The 20,005-nt window shown below is 51.1% G+C and overlaps 2 protein-coding genes across 4 annotated transcripts; one reads left to right on the top strand and one right to left on the bottom strand.

Moving 5' to 3' along the window:
- The first annotated feature begins 1,570 nt into the window (after positions 1 to 1,570).
- Positions 1,571 to 11,659, top strand: Gsk3a (glycogen synthase kinase 3 alpha). Of its 2 annotated transcripts, XR_003302122.2 has the most exons (12): positions 1,571 to 1,928; positions 3,541 to 3,728; positions 5,814 to 5,897; positions 6,071 to 6,181; positions 7,851 to 7,981; positions 8,075 to 8,181; positions 9,110 to 9,207; positions 9,289 to 9,384; positions 9,788 to 9,974; positions 10,314 to 10,406; positions 10,966 to 11,154; positions 11,452 to 11,659. XR_003302122.2 is itself a non-coding variant. In XM_026403675.2 (11 exons), the coding sequence occupies exons 1-11, from the start codon at positions 1,637 to 1,639 to the stop codon at positions 11,037 to 11,039; spliced, it is 1,461 nt and encodes a 486-aa protein (XP_026259460.1). In that variant the 5' UTR covers positions 1,571 to 1,636; the 3' UTR covers positions 11,040 to 11,659. The 2 variants fall into 2 exon arrangements, 1 of the variants encoding a protein (XP_026259460.1); XM_026403675.2 differs by having other exon boundaries at positions 10,966 to 11,659.
- A 95-nt stretch (positions 11,660 to 11,754) lies between these two features.
- On the bottom strand, positions 11,755 to 18,656 carry Znf526 (zinc finger protein 526). Of its 2 annotated transcripts, none has more exons than XM_026403673.2 (3): positions 18,575 to 18,656; positions 16,613 to 16,709; positions 11,755 to 16,522 (listed from the first exon to the last, which is right to left on the bottom strand). In XM_026403673.2, the coding sequence occupies exon 3, from the start codon at positions 16,503 to 16,505 to the stop codon at positions 14,484 to 14,486; it is 2,022 nt and encodes a 673-aa protein (XP_026259458.1). In that variant the 5' UTR covers positions 16,506 to 16,522; positions 16,613 to 16,709; positions 18,575 to 18,656; the 3' UTR covers positions 11,755 to 14,483. The 2 variants fall into 2 exon arrangements, with proteins under 2 accessions (XP_026259458.1, XP_026259459.1); XM_026403674.2 differs by lacking the exon at positions 18,575 to 18,656 and adding an exon at positions 18,323 to 18,403.
- Positions 18,657 to 20,005: the final 1,349 nt, after the last annotated feature.

The raw sequence follows: 20,005 nt of genomic DNA, 5'->3' as shown, positions 1-20,005 counted from the left end.
CAAGACAATATGAACCCAGGCTTGGATTAAAGTGAAGTTCAGAGACTCCATTTCCCACCATTCTCTAGGTGGGAGGGATGGAGAGCGCTTTCATTCTGGTTCCAAGCATTTCCGGGAGAGGGAAGGGTGAAGGGACAGACACAAGAACTCTATTTCCCAGCGCCCTTTGGGGATGCTCTTCTTCCGGGTATTAATCAATAAATGGAGCGAGTGAACGCGCTCTCAAAACCCAAAGCTACTTCTTTCAGCTGTCTTCCTTGGTTTGGGCTATCCAGAATCCTTTAATTTAGGAAGCGCGAGAACGCAAAAACAAAAACAAAACTGAATGGGGGTTCAAGACAAGAGGTTCTGTCTCTTTAATGCTCGGCTCCGCTTGCACATTGCTAGAAAAAAGCTAGACTGTATCCGAAGACAAGTGCTCTGGAGAAAGAACTTTGTTTCCCAAGCCCTTCCTGGGGACGGGGAGGGGGGGTTTTCCCTTCCTTACATGTGTGCACGCGGAACTAAAGAGGTGCTTGAACCTTTTTCCAGCAGTCACTGACCGACTTGTTCTCATTCTTAGTATTTGGGGGCGAGAAAGAAAGCATAAGGCACTTCCCGGTCTCCCTAGAGATCTGCCGTCCTTAACCTTTTACCCACACTATCCCGATGGTACCCAGTGGACTTCACTTCCCAGCAAGCCTCTGAATCTAGCCTCACAAAGAGTGAGGAGCCACTGTGGACAGTTCCCAGCAGGCTTCGGGCGCATGGTCGATCACGCCCCCTCCGTTCATGGGGAGGCTGCCTTGAACTCCATTACCCAGAAGGCACCGGGGTTTGCTGTAACAACTGCCCTGAAACCTTAGACTACATTTCACCGCCGATTACATTTCCCAGCAAGGAATGCGGCTCAGCGTACCTGGCATGGGGAGCGCGATGCCTACCCTGCTTCTGGCCTATCTGTGGAACTGCGATATCCTCTTGGGATTTGAGGACCACCTGGAACTCCATTTCCCGTGGTGCTTTGGAATTCGCTTTACACCTGCAATGCGGTGAGGGCGTGGTGACGACTCCATTTCCCAGCTTGCCTTACGGCCGGAGGTCTGCAGGTTTACCGACGCCGACTCGATTTCCCAGAGGGCACCTGGCTCCGCGAGACACGCAGCCAAAAGACTTAAGTGAACGACTGGACTCCGTTTCCCGGCGTGCTTCAGGACTGCACAACTCAAAGCGGCTGCGACTACATTTCTGAGGTACTCCCGAGGCTTCCTGTTGCCGCAGTGGAGCGAGTGCGCGGTTCTATTTCCTAAAAACTAGAGGGTCCGCCTTCGGTACAGCCGACTGACAGATTTTCCAGGATTTTATTTCCCGACGTGCTGCGCGACCCGTCACCCCCGCCGTGTACTCTGAGGCCTTTGCAGACTCCATTTCCCGGCGTGCCACGCGGGCTTCTGTGCCTGCCGAGGGCGGCGACGGCGGCGCGGTCGGCAGGCGGACTTCATCTCCCGGCGTGCCCCGCGGCGGGCGCTGGGCCGGAGCCGGAGCCCGAGCGGCGCGGCCTGGAAGAGGCCGGAGCCCCGGGGAGGCGGCGGCAGCGGCGGCGGCGGGGGCAGCCCGGGCAGCCCGAGCCCCGCGACCTGGGCCTGCGCTCGGCGCCATGAGCGGCGGCGGGCCTTCGGGAGGAGGCCCTGGGGGCTCGGGCCGGGCGCGGACCAGCTCGTTCGCGGAGCCAGGCGGCGGAGGCGGTGGCGGTGGCGGTGGCCCCGGGGGCTCGGCCTCTGGCCCAGGCGGCACCGGCGGTGGGAAGGCGTCGGTCGGTGCCATGGGTGGGGGCGTGGGAGCCTCGAGCTCCGGGGGTGGCCCCAGCGGCAGCGGCGGAACAGGCAGCGGCGGCCCTGGTGGCCCCGGCGCGGGCACTAGCTTCCCGCCGCCCGGAGTGAAGCTGGGCCGTGAGTACTAGGGGACCCCGTGTGGGATGGTGATCTGTTTTCCTAGCTCTCTAAATATCGTTCGGGTTCTTTCACATGCCCACATAGGAGCTCGAGGTCACTGTGCTTCTCCAACCTGGGATTTGAATTCTCTCTCTCCCAGAGAAAGGGGTTTAGGGGTTGCCATCACTTACAGTTTAGGATCAGAATTACTAACACTCAGAAACAGGGGTCACAAGTTCTTATTCTTCCAGTAACAAGATCCTTGAGCCTTAAAAACAGATCTGACGTTGCCATCCATTAGAGAACAGGATCAGAGGTCATAGTCACTTGCAAATGGGGATCTAGGATTTTGTCCCCTAAGAAAACAAGAATAAGATCACCATCAGCACACCACCACCACCACCACCACAAAAAGGGGATCTGCATTTTCTCTTTCAGAGGATGGGGATTTGGACTGAATATCTCTTAGAGTTAGGGATTTGTGGTTACTTGTCCCCAAAGAACAGGGCCAGGTTTAAAACAAGGCCTGACATTATTATCCACTGAAAGTATATAGAGCTTTATGCCAATGGTGGCACTTAATAGTTGTTACTTTTGCTTAGCAGTAAGGACAGATTGAGAATAAGCATACCTTTTAGACCAAATCTATTGTTAGTATTCTTTAAAAAAAAATGGAATTAGGGTGGGTCACAACTTCCCATGAAATATGGATCTAAGATGATAACTGTAATCATTCTGGAGTATGGTGTCATTAGTTCTGAAAAAAACAGCAAGGTAGAGTTATCTCCTTCCAAGAGAATGTGCCACTGGCCCCTCAAAATGGATTTGGTTCATCAATTTTCCATAGGAAAGGGGTAACTATCCCCTAGGAATGGTACCAAGTTGTGTTGCCATTAAGAAAACCAGAATTGGGAAGCAGAGCTTTCCTTCAGAGGCCTGAGGCCAGATTAGCCCCTCTAAAGAGAGAGATCAGGTTCACCATTCTCACATTTGGTTCTACTCTGGATCACACAGATGAAGAGATCAGGTCAGTGCCTGTTGTACTACAGAGTATTTGGTAGGGATATCTATCCCCCAAAGTGCCCTGCACTAGTGCCAGGAGAGTACATTCATTTTTGTCACCAAGAACCAGCTCCTCCAGGGAGGATTTAAAGCTCACTGTCTCCAGGCTCTGAAAATAGTCAGTGCTTTCCCCAAGTAAGAGTACTTTAGGGTTTCTGCTCCCTTTAGTGGAAGATGTTAGGTCATGATTACAGGAGGGCTGGAGGACAGTGGGCTCACAATAGTTGGATTCAACATCTGGGGATGTTAGTGTCTCCCAATACCATGATTTGCTGCTTCCTAGAAATAGAAATTAAAGGATGCCAACCCTTGAACAGCAAAGAGGTTTAGGTGTCATTGTTCTCTCACATGGGAGGAGACAAGATTTTGGGATCCTTGAAAGGAAAATGGGAAAGGTCAGTGGGCAGGTGGGGGAGGGCATCCTAGCAGCCACCTTTCCTCAGAGAGTAAAAAGGGACAAAGAAGCCCCAGTGAACTTTTTGCAGATTTCCTTCCCTCCCACAGCTCTCCATTTGAGTGGTACAAGAAGGGAAAGGTCTATGGATTGTGTGTCCCCTTTGTTCCCCAGGTGACAGCGGGAAGGTGACTACAGTGGTAGCCACTGTAGGCCAAGGCCCAGAGCGCTCCCAAGAGGTGGCTTACACAGACATCAAAGTGATTGGCAATGGCTCATTTGGGGTTGTGTACCAGGCACGGCTGGCAGATACAAGGGAACTGGTGGCCATAAAGAAGGTTCTTCAGGACAAGAGGTTCAAGGTAGCTTGGGGGGAATGGAGATGTGGTTTGGGGACTGGGCATGACTGGTGAGAGTACCCAGCAACAGTGCTGGAGCCTGGAGTTTTGAGGGGGACTTGAGCATGGACCAGAGAAGAAGGGGAAGGAAAGGAACAAGTTGTGTGGAAGATGGGAAACATGGATTCCAGGAGAGCAGATAGATGACATTTATTGGACATTTGTTTAGTATAAGTACTTGACAAGATTCTTTGAGGATAGATGCTATTATTCTTTTCTTTCTTTCTTTTTTTTTTTTTTTGTTTGCAGTACTGGGGATAGAACCCATTCATTTATTTTTGACATCAGGGATTGAACCCAGTGGCACTTAACCACTGAACTACATCCTCAGCCCTTTAATTTTTTTAAATTTTGAGACAGTATCTAAGTTGCTTAGGGCCTTGTGAAGTTGCTGAGGCTGGCTTTGAACTTGTAATCTCACTGCCTCAGCCTCCTGGGTCACTGGGATTATGGATGTGCACGACCATGCCCAGCTAGACCTTTTTATTTTTTATTTTAAGAAATTATTTTTCTTCTTAATATTTTTTTAGTTGTCAGTGGACCATTATTTTATTTATTTATATGCGGTGCTGAGAATCAAACCCAGGGCCTCACACATGCTAGGCAAGCACTCTACACTGAACCACAACCCCAGCCCTAGACCTTTTTATTTTGAGATAGGGTCTTGCTAAGTTGCTGGGGCTGGCCTCAAACTTGCTAGCCTCCTGCCTCAGTTTTCCAAGTAGCTGGGGTTATAAGCATGCACCACTGTACCTGGGTATTGTTATTCCCATTCTAAGTAAGCAGAAATGAAACTTGTAAGTGTCCGAGTCAAGAGTAGCATCTGATCAGACTCTCAAGCCCTCCACTTTAACCAGTTGATTATACTTCTTCCCAGAGGTGAAAGGAAACTATCAAGCTGATCCTGGTGGTTCTGAAGGTTGCCCTCTGCCCAGGTGTTTTGCAGTGCTGTGCTCACTAAACCACTTGTCTTGGTGTGGAACTTTCTGGCACCTGAGGAAAGAGTGCCCTTTTTCATGAATGCAGGAGCTAGCAGAGGCCCAGGACACTAGGAGGCAATGGAAGTAGAGGGATAATTGTTTGGATGACTGGCCTAGGCTAAGTCCGGATGGGAGAGAACTGAGCCTCAATCAGGGCCTGGGTCTCAGCAATGAGAACTTTCTGGCAGGAGGAGCTCAAGGGTGTTAGACATAACTTAATTAGAATTGGATTCCATAAGTGGGAGGGATCAAGGTGTAGGAAGCTCTGAGGCCCCAGAGAGAAATAAAAGAATTGGGGAAAATACTGTGACTGGGCCTTTTGGGAAGAGGTTGAGATATGGATCAGAAGATGAGGATTAGATATTTGGGTTCTGGGCCTCAGGATCCAAGCTAGCATTCAAGATCCCCAGTGCTTCCAAGGGGAAGCATTTGGGAGTGTGGGGACCAGGGTGACTGGATGACCACCGATCTATAGTTGCTTCTGCCATATGTGGTTTTGCCATGTGGCCACCTCATCTTAATTTTTCAGGGAAGACTGAGAACTAGCTTTTTATAAGTGCAGGAGTTTGACAGACATCTATTTATTTATTTATTTATCTATCTATCTATTTATTTATAGTGCTAAGGATGGAACTCGGGGCATTCTTGTACTTGCTAGGCAAGCACTCTACCATTGAGCTATATCTTTAGACCCTTAAGGACTTTTTTTTTTTTTTTGTACTGGGAATTGAACCCAGGGGTGCTTTACCACTGGGCTACACCCTAACCCTCTTTTATTTTTAGATAGGGTCTCAGTAAGTTGCTTAGGGGCTTGCTAAATTGCTGAGACTGGCCTCGAATTAAGTAGTCTGGGATTAACCCACAGACTTTCAGCTTATGTGTGAGGGGAAGGGGTTGGGGATAAGGAATTAAAGGACGCCCTTTCCAATGGGGCCTTGAAACTTGATGTGACCCAGGGAGCAGCTTCCTGCTGTGCTGGCAGGAGTGGGAGTAGAGCTTAGGTGATGATGGTATGAGGCAAGGGAGACAGGGGTTGGTTGTATTGAGATTCTCTCCCTTTGCCCCCAAGAACCGAGAGCTGCAGATTATGCGTAAGCTGGACCACTGCAATATTGTGAGGCTGCGGTACTTTTTCTACTCCAGTGGAGAGAAGGTGAGACCTTGGGATGCTGGGGGTGAGTGTGTGGCCGTACTTTGACTCTATTGTCCTGCCTGCCTTTTTCATGAGGGCCAGTCCTTCCCTTGCTGTTTCCTATACACTTTGCCTTCTTCCTTCCTCACTCTTAACCTCACAGTGCCTCACGAAATCTCCTTTGCTCTGTACAGAAAGATGAGCTTTACCTAAATCTGGTGCTGGAATATGTGCCCGAGACAGTGTACCGGGTGGCTCGCCATTTCACCAAGGCCAAGTTGACCATCCCTATCATCTATGTCAAGGTAGGAAGACTGCAGGTTGCTGGGGCCTAGGCCCACAAAACCAGGGACTCTGGAGCTTCCTGTTTTTTTTTTTTTTTTGTATTCCCTCATCTTCCAAGTTTATGTTGGTCTCTTGAGTCCCTATGTTCCCTACCTCTGTCCCCACCCATATCCCCCCAGCTGGAGTTCACCAAACACAGGGGTGGGCCAAGGCAAGGGCTGACTGAATCAGGAAAGCAACCTGACCAGGGAGCTGAGGAGGCTACAAGGTGTAACACACGCTGGTAGCCCAGTATCACCAGTAGTATTGGGGTTAGTGGGGGCCAAGAATGTAGAGAGGGAGCCGCTGAGGTCAGAGTCTAAGCCTTTGGAGTCTGATCTGGGGGCAGCTAGAAAGGATTTAGGATTGTGATTGTAGGAAGTCTAGTGTCTACCACAGAGGCAGGCATGCATCTGTCTATCTTCTGTGGGATTATTTGCATGTGTGGCACTGTACCCTGAGTGTTTATGGATCTTCTGAATGAATGAATGAATTAATGAACTAGTGAATGAGGGTTGATATGGAGAGCAGGCTGCTACATTGTGAGGTGGGTAGATTCCTTTGCTAGTGGTCACTCAGGCCCAGCTGCTTCTCCCACTAGCTTTAAGCACTCTATACCTAGTTGAGCCAGTGTCAGTAGTACCCATGGTTGCTGCTATTGGACTTCACTTGGGAGGGCAATTTTCTGGTTGGGTGAAGTTTTGCTGATGCTGTCTGAATACTGGGCCCAGAAGTGAGCAACTCCAGAAGCACAGCTGACTGAGACCCTGGCCTTGCCCTTGAAGAGCTCTCTATTTGGTGGGGATGACTGACACTGTCCAGAAACAGTAAAACCAGCTGCTCCTATACTAGAGGGAGCACAGGGAATTCTGGAAACAGGCATGCCCTAGCCCAACATGGCTTGGGACTGAGAAGGGTCAAGGAGGACTTCTGGAAGGAGATCTGGTGCAGGGAGAAGCAGCAGCATCTGTGGTATCTCTGGGATAAAAGAGGAGGGGACTCAAAATGGTTACATGTGGTGAAGAAATTGAGCAGTTAGTACACACCAGGTCGTGGCCTAGGTCTAGGGAAAGCAGAGTGATTGAAACTTAAAGGTCCCTGTTCTCTTGGCACTTAGGTTCTAGTCAGTGGGTAGAGAGAGGCAGGAAAATTGAGCTGGAGAGGGGGTTGGCTCGTGGGTGGTTTTGACTGTCGGATGGAGGAGGCTGAGCCCTTAGAGAACCAATGGTTTTTGGTGAGGGGGAAGCTGAGTGTATAGCTCCCCAGCCTACTTTATGACAAGGCCTTCTGATGTGTCTGTCTTACTCATCAGGCTTCTGCTAAGGGGTGCGATTACCTCAGTAGTTCTCAGAGTGTGGTCCAGGGACCAGCATCAGCACTAGAGGGCTTGTTGCAGATGCCCATCCTGAGGTCACAGAATCTAAATTCTAGCAGCATGGCCCAGCAGTTTGTTTTAACAAGTCTTTTATGTGATTGTGCTGCACACTACAGTTTGAAAACCAGAGGTTTCAAACATTAGTTTCCTGAGGCTGTTGATTGGCCAGCAGGGAGAATGGTGTGGAAGGGCTCTTCATGCTGAGACAGTGGGCCAGTGGTGTGCTATGTGGCGAAGAGCTGGGCTGGAGTTCAGCTGTCCTCTGTCTGCCCCAGGTATACATGTACCAGCTCTTCCGGAGCTTGGCCTACATCCACTCCCAGGGTGTGTGTCACCGTGACATCAAGCCCCAGAACCTGCTGGTGGACCCTGACACTGCTGTCCTCAAGCTCTGTGATTTTGGCAGGTGGGCCTGACCTTGGTGTGCTGGGTGGCTCAAAGGGTAAGAGGGGGCCTCATCCTTCAGCTTTTGTTTACTCTTGTCCATCTCTTCCCACAGTGCAAAGCAGTTGGTCCGGGGGGAGCCCAATGTTTCCTACATCTGTTCTCGCTACTATCGGGCCCCGGAGCTCATCTTTGGAGCCACTGATTATACCTCGTCCATCGGTTAGTTATAGGAGGGTGTGGCTGGGGAATGTGTCTTGTAAGTTTTGAGTTCTGTTTGTCAGACTTGGTGATAAAAGCTTAACCTCTGTTCTTTTACCCAGTCCTCAATCTTAGTCCTCAATCAGTCCTCATACCTGACAAGCAATCCAAGGCTGGGAGGTGTGAGGCCACCTGCCTGCAGTTGCATTGCTGGGACTGGGCAAGGCTAGGATTTGAAAACTGACCCGACTCCAGAGTCCATCCCAGCTTTGGAACTTCCCAGTTAGCCCTCTGTTCTCAGCTGGAGGGGAGGGGCTGTCAGTGACCTTGGAGGAAACTGGCAGGCAAGGCTTTGCCACCTTTAGGGTGCAGTCTGCTCCCAGGGTCTCTGTGTCCTTCTCTGTTGGTGGGGATGGCAATGCCACCTACCAGGCATGAGAGGAAAGCTGAAATGAGGGAATGAGCATGAAGAGGTTTGAAAGAACATCAAAATATAGGAGGGACTATGTGGTCCTCAGATGTGAATTGGGGTGGTAGGATCAAGGTACAGACCAGGGAAGGGTAAGAGGACCATATTGCAGCCCTTCCCACGAGGAACAGAGAGATGGGCGGTAAAAAAGGTAGTTCAGGATTTAAGCCTTTTAAATTTAAGACCTTTTTATAGACTTAGGTTAGAGGCAGAGAAAGGGCTCCTTGGGGTTACTGAGCCAAGGAAATGAGGACTAGAAGCATACCTAGACTGGAAAGTGCAGCTAAATTGGGTAGACCTGGAGAGTCAAGGTCAGGATTAAATGTTCCTAAGTTGTGTGACCTTGGGCCAGGTACTTCACTTCTTCTCTGACCTGAGAACATGGAGCTCTTTGACACCTTGAAGTATGGCCATGTTTGCAAGGGTATGGCCTTGGTGGCCCTGCCTGCCTAGCCTTGAATCTCCCCTATTCCCTTTCAGATGTGTGGTCAGCCGGCTGCGTACTGGCTGAGCTCCTTCTCGGCCAGCCCATATTCCCTGGGGACAGTGGGGTGGACCAGCTGGTGGAAATCATCAAGGTGAGGGCAGGGTCAGGGAGGGGTGGGGGTGGGGGGTAAGGATAAGGGGCCCTTGTCTCAGCTTTCTTCTTTTCCCTGCAGGTACTGGGAACACCAACCCGGGAACAAATCCGAGAGATGAACCCCAACTACACGGAGTTCAAGTTCCCCCAGATTAAAGCTCACCCCTGGACAAAGGTAGGGACTCCGGTAGCATGGCTGAAGGGGGGGTCTCCTTTTAGGCCAACTGGTCTGGGGACCTCGATTCAGAATCATTGGGAGGATTTGAAGTTATCCAGGGAGTCAGTCAATGACTTTCATCAGATTTCAGAGTTTATGGTATTTTAAAAGTTGAGGACCCACAGGTAAATTCAAGAGTCCCATTTTTATGGCAGGGAAACAGGCTCACAGCAGGTCTCATGGAGTCACAGGACCTGGGCTGGTTGCCCACTCAAAACAGACTTCCTCTTCGTGGTTGTGCCTCAGTTTTCATATTGGAAGTTTGGGTCTGTGGGAGGCAGGTGGTTATATCTGCGAGGTGCATGGTTCTCCGGTGCCTGGGGCACCTCTCACCCTCATGACTCCAAGACCCTACCCTCAGGTGTTCAAATCTCGGACACCACCCGAGGCCATCGCGCTCTGCTCAAGCCTGCTGGAGTATACGCCGTCCTCGAGGCTCTCCCCACTAGAGGCCTGCGCCCACAGCTTCTTTGATGAACTGCGATGTCTCGGAACCCAGCTCCCCAACAATCGCCCACTTCCCCCCCTCTTCAACTTCAGTCCTGGTGGTGAGGGCACAGCTTGGGAACCTGTGGAGCTGGAGGGGCCAGATATATGGAGAAGAACTTTGTGTTGAAGACAGGAATGGGGCTCTATAAGGGGGTATGAGACAGGCTTTGGGCTTGGGAAGATGTCTCCCTAATTGAGTGAGAGCCATAGTTGCCTCAGTAGCACTCCACCATCTGTCTTTTGGTAGCTTTTTCCAGTTTTATGTTTAGAGAAATTTGTGGCTAAAAGTGTCCACAAACTGATTTCCTTGTTTGGTGCCCAGTCATAAACCTAACTACGTTTCCAGAAGACCTGCCCTTGCCTCCTCCCTGACTAGGTTTGTCAATTCCTGTCTTTAGAACTCTCCATCCAACCGTCTCTCAATGCCATTCTCATCCCTCCTCACTTGAGGTCCCCGTCGGGCACTACTACCCTCACCCCATCCTCACAAGGTAAGTTGGGAGGCTATCTGCTGAGGCTAAAATAGCACTTGTGAGCCTGGCGGTGGGACAGGACTATACTCACAGTACTTGAGTGTCCTGCAGGTATTTTTAAGTTAGTAACATTTTGATGGCATAGAAAGAGCATTTCACAACATGTCATCAACCCTATATAAAGAACTGTTACCTGCATTTGTGTTTAAATCCTCACTGGAGAACCAAAGAAATGCATTTGGTCTAAGCAAGCAAACAGTTATTGTTCATGTTTGAAAATGGGAAATTTTGGGTTAAAATCCAGGTTTCCTCTTTCCCCTGGAATAGAAAACCAGAAGCAGCAGTCGTGGACCTGCCTGTCCTCATAGCTGCATCCACTTGCCCCTTCTTGTGGGGAGCCTAGTTCTCTGGTGTGAGGCACTCATTTATCTAGCTGGCCTTTTGGTATTTGAGTGTGCAACCGTGGACTTAAAGTAGCAGCTTTCAGCTTTTAATGTAGCATCTTACATTGAGTTCCTACTCTTGGGAGGGTGGTCCTCAAAGGCAAAGCCTAACTCCTTCCTTCCCCTTCCTTCAGCTTTAACTGAGACTCAGACCGGCCCAGACTGGCAGGCGCCTGATGCCACACCTACCCTCACTAACTCTTCCTGAGGGCCCCACCAACTACCCTTCCACGTCCATCTGGGAGCTCCAAGTGGGGCTGGGAAGGGGGGCCATAGCCCATCAAGCTCCTGCCCTGGCTGGGGATCTAGACTAGAGGGCAGAGGTAAATGAGTCCCTATCCCCACCTCTAGTCCCTCCCTCACCAGCCTCACCCCTGTGGTGGGCTTTTTAAGAGGATTTTAACTGGTATCGGGGAGGGAAGAGAAGGAAGGAAGGACAGGGGGTTGGGGGCATGAGGACCTCCTACCCCCTTGGCCCCCTCCCCTATCCCCAAGCCTCCACCTCTTCCAAATCCCTCTCCCCTCCTGTGTCCCTTGTAAATAGAACCAGCCCAACCCATCTCCTCTTCCCTTCCCTGGCCCCTGGGTGTAAATAGATTGTTATAATTTTTTTCTTAAAGAAAAACGTCGATTCGCACCATCCAACTTGGCCCCGCCCCTTCCTACAGCTGTATCTCCCCTCCTGTCCTCTGCTCCCAAGGCCTTCTCCCTCTTCTCCCCACCCTGGAGGGCCAGGGGAGTGGAGAGAGCTCCTGATGTCTTAGTTTCCACAGTAAGGTTTGCCTGTGTACAGACCTCCGTTCAATAAATTATTGGCATGAAAACCTGCTTTCTGCCTGGCTACTTGTTTCTGCCAAGGTGAGGGGGGTACTTGGACAGCCATTTGAGATCAGGAGTATGCTGTCTAAGGCAGGGGATCATTAGGAGGCCTGAGGCCTGAGTCCCTAGCTCAGGTACTCAACCTTCCTGCACCTTAGTGCTTCCCTCTGCACATGCTCCTGGGAGGAGCCTTGCCTCCAGACTCAGCACAAACCATCTGTTTTTGCTGAGGGAGGGAGGAATTGGCATCCCCAGTGACCAGTCAAGAACTGGGGATCCCTCTCAGAGGTCAAGGCCACAGAACTCAAGTGGCAAAGTCAAGAATTAAATAAGTTTCAGCCCAAGCTGCTTGCTGCTTTAGGGACTGGAGGGACACTGGATGATGAGTCACTCAAGACAAAACAGCCTGCCTGTAGACTCTTGGTGGCATGATTATGGACAGGGCCAGAACCCAAGCCCAAGGTTTTGTTTCCATGTTTTCAGCAGGGTATACCTAACTGTTTCACCTCTTGGGGATATTGGAAAATGACAACCCTGGGAAGGTTGGGGTGGAGAGCTTGGCTTTTCCTCTTTTAAAATATGCTGCGGCCAGATGGTGGAGACCATGAGCAGAAGGAAATGTTATCTCCTTCACATCATGCCAAGTGATGAGTGTGGGCAGGAGGCTCCAGAGGGGGAAGGGGTCCTCTGCTGGAATCCACTTGTGAACAAAAGGAAAAGGTTTGGACATGTCCCAGGAGTGCCAGGATGGTTCCTGAGGGCTCTGGGCTCTCCAAGCTGTGTACACCTCCATCTTTATATTGCCCAGGACAGACCTTGTATCACCTGTGCTCAACACCATCCTGTTTGTAAATTGGATACATAGACCATTACATGATCAAAGGGGAGGCCTCAGCTTCCTGAGGACCCCTTCGTCCCCAGTGGCTGGCCATGAGGCCCTCACTCTCCTCCCTGACAGCCTCTGCCCAGCTCTGCCCCATCCTCTCCTTGCTAGACTATTGCCACCCTCCCACTCACCTCATTCTGATCCCAGGGAGACCTGACACCCTGTTATTGACACCCTTTCCTCCACCATAAATACCACCCTGAACTACTGAGCCCAACTTCCAGGGCCTACTTAGGTATCCCTGTGGGACAACTGTGAGCCCCAGATGCATTTTCCTTCTTCCTAGCACCTTGGTCTACAGAGGCCTGGGGGAGCCTGCCCTATCGACCTGCCATACAACATCCCCATCTGCCTAGGGAGCAAAGGACTGTTATTCCAGTTTTTGTAAAACAGTGGAGATTCTTTTCTGCTCCCAATACTTTTTGTTTTTTTTTTTGGGGGGGTACCAGGGATTGAACTCAGGAGTACTTGACCACTGAGCCACATCCCCAGCCCTATTTTGTATTTTATTTAGAGACAGGATCTTAGCGCCTTGCTGTTGCTGAGGCTGGCTTTGAACTTGGTATCCTCCTGTCTCAGCCTCCCAAGCCGATGGGATTACAGGTGTATACCATCACACCCAGCTGCTCCCAAGACTTTTGATCTTTGAAGGTCTCAAATCCCAGCTGTTCTCTGTCACTAGATTATTTTTCCTCCAATTAGAGTGAATCCACTGACCCTACGCCTTGGCCTTGTGGGAGTTTCATGTCTCAACCACTCAAAATGATACTGGTCATAAACTGCTTAAAGGAACTGCCTGGGCTCGAGTCTCACAATACTTCTCCCTAGATATGAGACCATGGGCAAGTCTCTGTCCTCAGTTTTCTTTATGTGTGTAACAAGGATGGGGTTGAGACACCTCTCAGGCCCACAGGGGTCATAGTACACATACAGTGCTAAGTGTGGCACCTACCATGACCAGGCAGTCAATTGTTCAGTTACTATAGTTGTGAATAATTGGACAGTTCCCAAATATACCAAGAACTCACCCTCCTCTTATAGTGCCATCTGCCTGGAATGTTCCTGTTCCTCTTCTATTGACAGAGAGACTCCTACTTTTTCTTCAGGGACCACTTCCTCTAGAAGTCTCTCACTTTTGATCTACTCCCGTGGAGGTTCTCTACTCTGGGATACTACTGTCCCTGCACCTCCCGATGTTCCATTACACCTCAGGGAATTCTTAGGTCTGAAGTTGTCTCTGGCCCTCAGCACTGCCCAGGAGGAGCCATGGGAGGTAGGACTTAGAAGACAGGCTGAATGAACCAATGAGACACACTTAGAGCAAACTGTCTGTACTAATGTTCCTCCTAGCAGACCAAGCATGCCTCCAGAGGGGAGAGCCCAAGTCTGACTCATTGCTGGGTCCCCTGCATTACTCAGTCTGAGCTGAGTACCCAGGTACCTACAGATTCCTTTCCACACTGTCAAAATTGAGACGAAGAAAGCCCAGAGAAGTCAAGCATCTTCCACCAGGCAGAGCCAAGACCTGGGTGCCAAAAGTCCAGGGAAGGCTAGGGCTGGGGGAACAAGCACAGAATTGGAAGAGAGTATACGAGTGCCCAGTACAGACCTGGCACACAGTTGGTGCTCAGTAAAGGTTACCTGATGTTGCTGGGCACCAGCATGATGCAGTGCAAAGAACCTTGGCAAACCGCATTTTGCAACATAGCAGGGTGACCTGGGACAGATCACATCACATCTTAGAGCTTCAGCTTCCCCTCAGGTAGAGGAAAGAAACCTGGCAGGACTGTTCTGAGGAGTTGGTGGGTAGAAGAGGCCAGGGCAGGGTGGATCCTAGAACATGGCTGGGTGCCAGACTGGCTTGTCAGAGGGGTGGTTCTCTTCTCCCCAGAGATACCCATGCTCATTGTTGCAAGCAAACCCCTTTATTGCTGCATTCTGGCTGTGTCACACAAAGGCTGTGTCCAACTGTAATAGCCCACTTGCTTCACTGGCCCCCAGTGCAGCTTGGCACAGCTGTAGCGTGTCCTCAAGTGCCAGTGGCTGGGATGTCTCAATGATAGCAATGGTCTCCCCAAGCTCTGTGCACATGATAGTTTGCTGAGGCTCAGGGGCTGGGGGGAGGGTGGGAGATGGTGATCTGGGAGGCTGAAGTGACAAAGAACGGGCTCGGGCATGGACTCGCTGATGCAGCCGCAGGCCTGCCATGGCACGGAACCAGCGGCCACATGTTCCACAGTAGTAAGGGCTCTTATTGTACAGACCAGTGATGGGGAGACGGGGGGCACGAGCGAAGGCAACTGGCCGCAGGTGCAGCCGCCGGTGCTGCTGTAGGTTGGAGCTCTGTGTAAAGCGTTTGCCACAGTCCAGGCACTGGTAGGGACGCACACCGGTATGGGTTAGCTGATGGCGGCTAAGGTTGGCCAAAGAAGCAAATGTTTTGCCACACGAGTGGCACTGGAAGGGCCTCTCACCTGTGTGCGTCCTCAAGTGATTGCGCACATGGACCAGCTTCTTAAAGCCCTTGCCACAAACCCCACAGCGGTGCCGCCTTTCAGGAGGCCCATGTACTGCCCGCCGGTGCCGGGAGAGCCGGGAGGCTGAGGCAAAAGATTTGGAGCACTGTGGGCAGGGCAGCTGGGCAGGTGGGGCTGGGGCAGGGGGTGGGGGTGGAGGTGTGGGCTCAGCTGGAGCTGGGGAGGCTGCTGCTGCAGTGGTGGGGGCTCCGCTTTTCCCAGCATGAGTGCGCCGGTGGTACAGGAACTTAGTCATGTTGCTGAACGTCTTGCCACAGCGACAGCGATGCAATGGATTGGCAGTGTGGGCCCGCCGGTGGGCCACCAATGTGAGCTCTGTGCCGAAGCCGCGGCCACAGTCCACACAGAGGTAGCGGGCTTCACCACGATGCAGCCGCAGATGCTGCTCAAGTGAAGCTGCTTTCTTGAAGACCTTGGAGCAGGTTGTACACTCATGTGTACCACCCACATGGGCCCGCCCGTGAGCCAGTAGCCGGTTTGCTGAGCTGAAGCTCCGCTGACACTGGCTGCAGTGGAAGGGGTAGGTGGCTGATGCTGGGTCACGAGATGCTCGCCGGTGTTGCCGGCGTGCCCCTGAGATACAGTGTTGGGGGCAATCTCCACAGCCCTGGGCTTGGCCAACTGTGGTCTTGTCACCTCCCATAGTATCATCAGCAACCTCTGTAGCTGCCTCCTCCTCATTCTCTGTCTCTTCATCCTCCTCCTCCTCCTCCTCCTCCTCCTCTTCCTCCTCTTCCTCTAAGCCATTGCGTTCTTCTTTCTCCAGGGAGTCAAAGTGAGTACCTTGATGCTCCAAGAACTCCTCAGGAGTGGCACAGAGGGTAGAACACTCAGGACACTCATAGGGCTCCATCTTGACTTCAGGTGGCAGTGGGGGTGGAGGAAGTGATGTTGGGGCATGTAAAGGAGATGACACTAGAGGCTCAACTGCTGTAGCAGGAAGGTGCTGGGCCTTGCGATGAGCCACCCACAGTTCAGGTGAGGGGAAGAGTTCCTGGCAGTCCCCACACTGGTACTGGATCTGGCTTGCAGACTCCCGGAGATGGGCATCCTGGTGGGCTAGGAGCTCTCTGGGGGAAAGGATGAGCTGGTTGCATTCACCACACTGGAAAGGCCCCTCCTCAGAGCCTGGCATCAAACCTGACTCCAGGCTGGTGTCCTGTGTGGTCAGTGCCTCCTCTTCTGACACACTGGGCACATGTTGCTCCTGGTGTGAGAGGACTTCCTCCAGTGTGTTATAGAGGCTGCCACACTCAGAGCACATGAACTGGTGGTGCTGAAAGAAGAGGGATGAGGCAAGGGCCTCTCCAGATGTCATTTCATTCACTTCTGTTGCCATCTCAGCCATCTCCCCTGACATGGATGATGATATCTCCACTGCCCCTGATGACTGTGTTGGCATTTCAACGACCTCAGCCACCACCTCTGCCATTGTGGAAAAGACAGTGCCTGGAGAAAGAGGGGCAGGAGCCAGTGACAGGCTGGAATTGAGGGGAGGGGAGATGTCTCAGGAATTCCCTTGCTCATCCCATTACTCACCAGCCTCTATTAATCAAGTCTCAATCCAGTGTTTATGCCTCAGTCTTTGGTGATTCTATGACTCTGAAGCTTACTGCAGTCCAAAGTAGCCCAGCACCTGCAGGACAAAGACAGCACTCAGTTTGGCTTCTGATGTTGCCCTCCTTTTCCAGAGGCTTAGTGACACCCTTGCTTAGAATACACCATATCTTCTCTGGTCTTTCAGTCTTTGCTTATGCAGTTTCCTCTTTGTGCAATACCTTTCCTCCTCCTCTTACATATGCACAGCAAGATACAGCAGTGTATAAGAGCATGGGCCCAGGAACTTGGCTTGAATCTGAGCTCCACTACTTATTTTCTCTGATATCTTCTTTACCTGTAAAATGGGGCTAAAAGTAGTACTGACCACAAAGTCCCTGGTACTTGATAAAGGTTTGCTAGAACGGTTACTTTAAGTTTGCCAGAAAAGTTGATTCTGGACTCTTTTAAGTTTTTGAGGCTGCTATTCCTTCTGCCAAGAAAGTTCTCTCATTCTCTTGTCTAGCAAATTCCTACTCCACAACTCCTTTGTAAAGTCTCCACTGACATCTATACATCCTCAAGATGGTGGCCACTCTTGTCTACTCTGGATTCCCTTGGTATCCTGTGCTGCATCTCAGAACAAATAAGAACTTGGGATAGTATCTGTGAGTTCCTCACAGGATAGAGAGCTTGCAGGCAATGTAGGTCTGATTCACTGGGGGTGAGGGACAGAAGTCACCAACAAAGCCACTGACCAGAGACAGAGATTTTAACTTTCAAATTTGCCTCTATGTGTCCTATCTTCATTTCTCCAGGTCCCTTTACACAACAAGAACTCATAGACCATTCATCTAATAACCCCCTCCTCCCAGGCCTAGGAGCTAATCTCCTGAATACAATCTCCACTTTTAAAATCTCTTCTTCACCTCATCAATTCATGCTAGGGGGCAGGTGGAGTTTGGCTTATAGACCCCACATTAAAAGTTGCTCACAGTAAGCTCCCAGAAGGCAGGGATTTTAGCCTGTTCATCACTGAGGTATTTACAGTGCTAAGAACAATGCCCAGCAAACAGTAGGCACACAGTAGATATTTAGTGTGTCAATTAGCCTCCTCAAGAGAAGTGAGGTCCTGGAAGTGTAACTATCTCCACGCATATTTCACTTCTAGGAGACTCACTCTCATTTATACTATGAATTCCCATAATACATAGCCCAACACAGGGCTATTCAGTTGGTGCTCAACAAATGCTCCCTGAATAAATGATTCAGTAAATGCCCAAGAGCTAAGCCTTCCATATCTACCTATTCCACATTCCAAATATTTGAGTTGCCAGGGTCCTGTAACAACACCATTTCATAAAGGATCTTCCTGGAAATAGTCAATCAGGGAGTGCAGAGTTCCATCTTTCCTTGTTTACAACCCCACTTAGAACAGAGTACTCCCCTGAAGCTAGGCCCAGAGCCTGTTACAAAGCTCGCAAAAAATAGGCATCCAATAAATCTCTCTTTAGAAGGTGGCCCAGGGAACCTAAAATTTGCCCTTTCCATGACTACATTCCTCTTTCCTAATCTTGGATTGTAAACTACTGGGTGGAGGAATGGGGGCTTCACGAACAGTAGATCCATAAACCCTTCCAAGAAAGAACCCATCAGAGGGGCCTGAAAGTTCAACTTTGCTGTTACACAACCTTCTTCTCCTACCGGACTCACCTCCTAGGCCGACTAACTTCCTGTGGGGCGGGTGGGTGTGAGAGCTCGCTCAAGGGTAGGGTCCTGCACCCTGCAAGAGCTCCACCAACGCCTCCAGGGAACACAGGAAGGAGCGCTCTCCTTCCACCCAGTTCTGCTCCCGCCCTAGCGCAGGCCCCAAGACTCTTCGGCCCCTGGTGTCCCCTTCATTCTCTCACTGCCCTCTCCATATGCCCAGCGTTCTCTTCCCCGCCCACCCCGCGGCGCCCTCACCCATCTCTCTTGTCTCCAGTAGCCCCTGCCGCTCTTGACACAGACCCTCGGCTCCAGGCGTGTGGGACCCCTCACTATCCACACCTCCCATTGGGCGGCGCCCTTACCCATGGCAGCCAATCAGAGCCGGCAGCGAAGGGCACGCGCCCTTGCGCCTGCGTGTTGGTGTTCAGGCGGGGCTCGGCGAGTTTCTCCACGCACACATCTGGCCCTGTGGGTGGGGCCCCGGGCGAGGAGAAGCGCCTGCGCAGTTCTCTGTGGCCGCTCCTTTTCTGCTAAGAATTTTAAAAAGTTCAGCGGAGAGAAGTGATCACCCTTAGAGAACAAGGGCCCATAGAGTGAACTGGTCAGCGGGAGACTCTGACAATGGTGTTATTTTCATAGCTGAAGAGTGATCATCTCTGAGGGTACAGCTTTGGAGCGAGACACTCTGGAGGAGGTACTTCCCCTCTCTATGGGCCTCAGTTTTGCTCATATGTAAGATGGGCTTGAATCATATCCACGCCAAAGACTGTTAAAAGAATTTGATATCATACACATAAAAGCTCTCAACACAGGACCTGAATCACCGTGGGTGCCCACTATAAGCTAACATGGACATAATCCTTTTCAGTTTGTAAAATTGCTTTCCTTTACCTCTCTAACTTGATTTGCTTTAATGATAGTTATAGGGCACTCACTGTGCATCCGTAGGGGACCATTGCCATCTGTTTCATAGGTGGGGAAACAGGCCCAGAGAAAGAAAGGGATTCTTCGTAGGCCATCGCTGCAGCACAAGCAGAGCCATTACTGAACCTGTGCCAGGCAGGACCCAGGTTTCCTGCCTCCCAAGAAGAGATGATCTCGGGGGTGGGAACCGGTCAGAGTAGGAGACACGAGCTGGGCCTGACCTTGAGTCACCTAGTAGGGGGCGGGGCGGCCACCACGCCCAAGGCCCCGCGGCCGGGGACGCGCATATACACAGCCTCCACGCCAACTTCGCCAACTTCCCCCATAAACCTGCTTTGTAGGTGCAGGTTGAGGAGGGGGCCTCTGAGTGACTCCGTGACCCTGAAGGGCAGAGATGGAAGGAGTGGAGGGGCCATTCCTACCCTGGATGGTGTATATGTTGGTCATGACTGAGTCTCACTGTTTTGGGAAGGGACTTATGATGGATGCTTTCAGAAGGTGCATATAGGGATAGAGGGATCTATTGCGATTTTGAAGAGGTATCATGACATTGGGAACCATGGTCTCCATGGCGGGAGAAATTTATAGATGAAGGGGGGATTCTGGCTGAGGAAAGTTTTCCAGTCGGGATCATGAGACAGCACAGTTGAGATGTAGGTCCGTGGTTGCCATTAGGAATGGAGACAATCTAATGGAAGACGTGTCCAGGTCACGCTTGTAAGAGGCCTGGGCACTACTTGGATCTGGGACGTCCGGTCGCTA

The sequence above is a fragment of the Urocitellus parryii genome, chromosome 15 (assembly GCF_045843805.1).
Source record: "Urocitellus parryii isolate mUroPar1 chromosome 15, mUroPar1.hap1, whole genome shotgun sequence".
Classification (NCBI taxonomy): domain Eukaryota; kingdom Metazoa; phylum Chordata; class Mammalia; order Rodentia; family Sciuridae; genus Urocitellus; species Urocitellus parryii.
Note: the sequence above shows the minus strand (reverse complement) of the source record. Positions and strands in the feature narration are given on the sequence as shown.

Bases quoted from the DNA above. Each gene is read 5' to 3' on its own strand.
- Gsk3a (XM_026403675.2), top strand. From the start codon at position 1,637: ATGAGCGGCGGCGGGCCTTCGGGAGGAGGCCCTGGGGGCTCGGGCCGG. The intron at 3,729-5,813 runs GTAGCTTGGGGG...TTTGCCCCCAAG, and splicing joins TTCAGGACAAGAGGTTCAAG to AACCGAGAGCTGCAGATTAT. The intron at 9,975-10,313 runs GTGAGGGCACAG...TCCTGTCTTTAG, and splicing joins CTTCAACTTCAGTCCTGGTG to AACTCTCCATCCAACCGTCT.
- Znf526 (XM_026403673.2), bottom strand. From the start codon at position 16,505: ATGGCAGAGGTGGTGGCTGAGGTCGTTGAAATGCCAACACAGTCATCA.